The sequence below is a fragment of the Aaosphaeria arxii genome (genome assembly GCF_010015735.1).
Source record: "Aaosphaeria arxii CBS 175.79 unplaced genomic scaffold BU24scaffold_16, whole genome shotgun sequence".
In the NCBI taxonomy this organism is placed as follows: domain Eukaryota; kingdom Fungi; phylum Ascomycota; class Dothideomycetes; order Pleosporales; genus Aaosphaeria; species Aaosphaeria arxii.
In genome coordinates, this window is record NW_022983489.1 from 71,177 (window position 1) to 75,580 (window position 4,404).

General features: G+C 53.3%; 4 protein-coding genes across 4 annotated transcripts; all 4 read right to left on the minus strand.

Annotated features, from left to right (window-relative positions):
• Positions 1-96: 96 nt before the first annotated feature.
• Positions 97-1,459, minus strand: BU24DRAFT_415498 (uncharacterized protein; the record flags this gene model as incomplete). Its single annotated transcript, XM_033526301.1, has 3 exons — positions 97-257; positions 422-1,261; positions 1,324-1,459. 3 exons carry the CDS (start codon positions 1,457-1,459, stop codon positions 97-99), a joined length of 1,137 nt encoding a protein of 378 aa, XP_033377090.1.
• Positions 1,460-2,151: 692 nt separating this feature from the next.
• On the minus strand, positions 2,152-2,328 carry BU24DRAFT_333140 (uncharacterized protein; the record flags this gene model as incomplete). The annotated part of the gene is made up of 1 exon (XM_033523053.1): positions 2,152-2,328. A coding segment is annotated over one exon (177 nt), but the record flags the coding sequence as incomplete, so codon positions are not given.
• On the minus strand, positions 2,234-3,164 carry BU24DRAFT_429060 (uncharacterized protein). Its single transcript, XM_033529640.1, has 3 exons — positions 2,796-3,164; positions 2,598-2,633; positions 2,234-2,558 (listed from the first exon to the last, which is right to left on the minus strand). The coding sequence occupies exons 1-3, from the start codon at positions 2,886-2,888 to the stop codon at positions 2,364-2,366; spliced, it is 324 nt and encodes a 107-aa protein (XP_033377092.1). The 5' UTR covers positions 2,889-3,164; the 3' UTR covers positions 2,234-2,363.
• BU24DRAFT_437611 (uncharacterized protein) lies at positions 2,935-3,578 on the minus strand (the record flags this gene model as incomplete). The annotated part of the gene is made up of 2 exons (XM_033530218.1): positions 2,935-3,388; positions 3,439-3,578. 2 exons carry the CDS (start codon positions 3,576-3,578, stop codon positions 2,935-2,937), a joined length of 594 nt encoding a protein of 197 aa, XP_033377093.1.
• Positions 3,579-4,404: the final 826 nt, after the last annotated feature.

Consider the following 4,404-nt stretch of genomic DNA (forward strand, 5'->3'; position numbering starts at 1 on the left):
CATCGGTCTTTGTTGAGCAGGAAGTCGCGGAACGACGGGTGATGGAGGCGAAGCGGTTGGTTATGATCCTCTGGGATGTTGAAGATGGAATGCAGCTCATATAGCTTTCGATGAACACTCTCTACAGGAATTTGGAGCAACTTGGCCAGCGAAGATGTAGGAAGCGGCGATAACAGGAGTACGATCACTCCAAGAGTCTCTTTGATCAGGCTGTACCACTTCTTCTTTTCTTGCTTTCTGTACTTTCGAATAGGGCTCTGGAGGACTGTAAGGTATATTTTGTTCAACCGCTTTTCAGGTAAGGCCGCAGGCGGGTCATCCGTAGGGGAATCCTCGGCTGAGGATCCATCCGTAGGTGAGTCCTCCGAAAAATAACCAACTCCGAGAATGGTCCGTAATCGATCATCAACAACAAGCTGACCACCTTGTTGAATGAACCGACAGGCGGTTGCAGCCCAGATGAAGAGACCGCTTGCGCTCTGGCATAACTTTTTGATGACCACCTGGCCTGGCCAGTCTGCAGCTTGGCAGCATTCTTGCGCAATAAGGCCGAAGTTGTATTCCAAGAAGACAGAAATGTCATGATCGACGACCGACGGCGATATGTTGTGCAGCACATAGTCCTGGTGCTCCGCATCCGCGATCTGGTAGAACCCGTGGCGGATCGGCACTTCCGGCCTGCTTGTGAGGAACACTCGCAGCCGGACTCTCGTGAGTGTTCGAGCCTCAGCCAGCAGCTGCACGATGATGCGGATGTTGTTGTCGTTATCGCACTCGTCGAGCGCATCGACCACCAGAACATACGAGGACAGTCCCCCTAGCAGTGACAGTGGACGGACAACGAGATGCTGCCACTGGTCGCCCAGGGACTGGCTGGCTATGTCGCGGCGGCTTGCGATTGCTTCGCAGATGTGCTCCCGACATGCTGGCACGTTGTGCGCAAGCTGCACCGCGATGCTCGTCACGAACTTGCCTGCGTGGCTGACGTCGCCGCCACCGCGCGAGAAGAAGAAGCTGGCTGCCAGACGCTTCTCATCGTAGTAGCTGCGCGCCACTGTCCGCGAGATCGTTGACTTGCCCGTCCCCGCCAGCCCGCTCAGCCAGAAGATGCAGCGCTGGTCTTGCCTATCCGCCCAGCTATGTATGACTTTCAAGAGGTCGATACGCGTGTCGGGCAGACACTTGGGCTCGTGCTGCTTGCTGTATGCGTTAAAGGGCGCGTCTTCGGCATGTGGCAGACGACTGAACGGGTCCTCGAGCCCTAAGTATTTGTTTGCTTAGTGTCCTGCTCCTGTATCCCTGGGTTGCTGGGCCTGAACTCACCGACGTGGTATGTGTCGCTGTGGTACGTGTCGCCTAGATGGGCCCTAGCATTGTCGCTGACGCGGACGTGCTCATAGCGGTGCCCCGGGGCACGCTCGCCGTTCCTCCCGCTGGCTAGCTCGTCAAGGTAGGCCATGTGCGATCAGGGTTGGGCGACCGCGAGAGGTGTATTTAAAGTTGGAGCTGGGAGCTGGAGCTGGAACCTGGCTGCGATCACGGTCTGCCCCGCCGTCGCCCTGCAGTGCTAGCCTATAGGGCTGATGAAGGGTAACATTAACACTCGGTTGAAGTCGTTTAAGAGCAAGCCTGCTGCATGGCTGTGCATATACATGACCCAGTTAGAAGTGCTCAGAACGGCTTGATACACCACGCCAAGACCAGGCTGAGGTTGCTTGCACCTTTATCCGCACCGTTAAAGCAGGACGGTCATCACAAGCTATACCTTAACGATCTTATCATTATTGTCTCTAGTTATATGTTTTTTGTGCGCAACAGGTCGCCGCCTGCACGTCTATCCTTTACCACATCCGCGCTACTGGTGCATTCCAAGTCTCTGACGCATCTGGATCTAATGCAACACCTTTGCGTTTCTTACCGTGCTTCTCCCTGTCTGCACTTGCTTCTGCCTCTGGTCCAGTGCATTTCGGTTGTCGACCACGCTTTCTCTTGCCTTTGGCTTCTTTGGCAGCATTTTTGTCTGGGGATCAAATACTTATTTGATCCATCGCAAGCCGAGGTACGAGTCGTTATAGCCCGACTCGGAGCAGTAATAGACCCATCCTGGTGTAGGGTACGTTATCTAGTTACTTGGTGGGTAGAAGCTGGCCAGATGATTATAGGATTCAGATACTCACCGCTTGCGAACACACAGTCGACGGCTGTGACTATCGTCCGCTTAACACCAGCACCTCTATAGTCTCGCACGTCATCCTTACCTATAAGAACTTTAACAGAGCTTAGCATTGACAGCATGATCCCAGTCTCGTCCATGTTATATTCATTCTCTGGCACAATGTTAGGTCTATGAAGCTCCGGTTCAATCACCTCAAGCCACTGGGTGATCCTGTCATATATGTTGATGTCGTGCCGGTGCCAGTCCATCGCCCTGCTTCTCCTTTCTCTTCTGACGGAGAAAGGTATTGCTGGCGTTCGGCCTTGGGCTTTCTCGGCGGTCGTCCATGTTTACGATACCACGCCGTAGTGCGAGAGATGCTACCACACACATTCGGAAGGAGCTCTTATTCTAGCGCCTCGCTGGCTAGGTTCATGGCTACTTGCTGCTTTACGTCGGTGTTTGCGCGAAGCAATGGCTGCTCCGCGCAGCGACGAAGAACGATGTGCGCTAACAATAGAACAGGACATGTGGCTACTAATCAGCTTAGATCGGGTATAGAGTGTATATCGTCACATTGGGATGCCTAATCAGAGAATCAGAGGCTCCGAAGAGGCAGCTACAACACTTTCTCAGCGACGTGGTCTAAGAGTACGAGATCTTTTCTGGGGAGGGGAGGTGATTCTACGTGACCACAGGCATGGCCTGTTACGTCCGCCCAGTTCGAAACCATTTGCTCCTCTAGCCCCGCGTGGCTTTTCACGAGCAAGGATCTCAATTCACTTGAAGAAATCCTTCGCAAATTGGCCCTCCATGTTCCCAGCCACGACATGCCCTCCATCAACCTCGATGTTGCTGTACTTATGTAGCGCACCCCCCGCCACACTGCCTAGGTCGCCCATGAGTAGCCTCGCTTCTTTGGACGCTTTCACAAACTTATACTCGTGGCCTGTCGCCTTCGTTGTCTCTTTGAATGCTGCCATGCAAGCCCGATAGCAGTGGCTGAGTGCAACCGTTTGCCGCTCAATGGCCTGCAGAACCTCGGACTGCTGGGTCTTCGTGAGCCGGCTCCGAGGACCGGCATCGTCGGGCTCTTCGACCACGGAGCTTCCATCAAGAATGGCTTGCATGCCGATCTGGAGGCCTTGCATTTGCCCTGTGAGGAGGGCAGTGGTTGCCTCGATCTTCGCTTCAAGATCTTTTGTTGCATCAAGGTTATCCGAAGCGGTTTTGCTTCACGATTTCAGCAATTACCAAGGAAGTGGGTCAGGCTGCTATCTTACAGGGTACAGAAATCAAGAGCGATGGCAAGCGTGGATTTGTAGCTAGCCAGACGCGCTTGGAAGCCCCCAATCTCCTTTTCCTGGAACTGCAGCTTGAGCCTGTCCCGCAAGCTGGTATGACCATCCTTGGAATGACGCATGACTCTATCAACCCTGGCTTTGAATGTATCGCAAGCCCCATGGCATGCTTCCAAAGTAGGCTTTATCTCACGCAGATTGGACTTTTGCGCGTCAGAGAGGCCCGCATCGGCGTCCTTCTTCTCGAGCTCTTCCTGCAGGGAACGGATGGTTTCGTTGAGTGTCTCGATGTCGATCTTCAAGTGAGCGAAGACTTCGGGCGCATCTTGGATGGCAGAGATGGTCTGGTAGAGGGTCTGGGTGCTGGAGTAGGCCAGGCCGGCCACGGCAATGACGCTTGCAGCAATACTTAAGGGATCTGCCATCGCTAGAGTGGCTTGAACGGGAGACTTTTGGAAGAAAAAAACAGTGTACTTGATGCGAAGAAGGCTGAGCTTCCATACTAGGATAACGTCACGGTGTAGACGGGATACCCCACTTTCTGTTCTTATACATCACCTGATGATGCGTAGCCACCGTGCAGTTAGTTATTAGCTATACAGTTCATTATACTTAAAATATCGAATAGGCATGTTAGACATTGCGCTGTAATGGCAGATGTCAATGAACTAGATGTCAAGCACTGCGGGCATGCAAAACCACAACTAGCACGTGCAGGCTGTGCGAATAGAGCACCATCTGTCTTGGCAGCGCTCGACGCTGCGGCTTATCTGTCCCACCTGATCATGCTAGATTAGCTCTGCGACTCTAACGCAATTTCAGTGCGTAAAATGACCTTCTCCAACCTGCCAGACCGTGGGAAGAATGCTGAAACCACGCACGGACACGCGTACCATGACGTCCGCATCGACGGGAACGCCCGGGTCCACCTAGGGAATTCATACTATA

What these genes read in the sequence shown, in the direction of transcription:
- BU24DRAFT_429060 (XM_033529640.1), bottom strand. Translation starts at nt 2,888, where the DNA reads ATGGTTTCGAACTGGGCGGACGTAACAGGCCATGCCTGTGGTCACGTA. An exon ending in ATCTCGTACTCTTAGACCAC is followed by an intron (nt 2,634 to 2,795) that starts GTCGCTGAGAAA and finishes TGCGCGGAGCAG; the next exon opens with CCATTGCTTCGCGCAAACAC. An exon ending in ACACCGACGTAAAGCAGCAA is followed by an intron (nt 2,559 to 2,597) that starts GTAGCCATGAAC and finishes CTAGAATAAGAG; the next exon opens with CTCCTTCCGAATGTGTGTGG.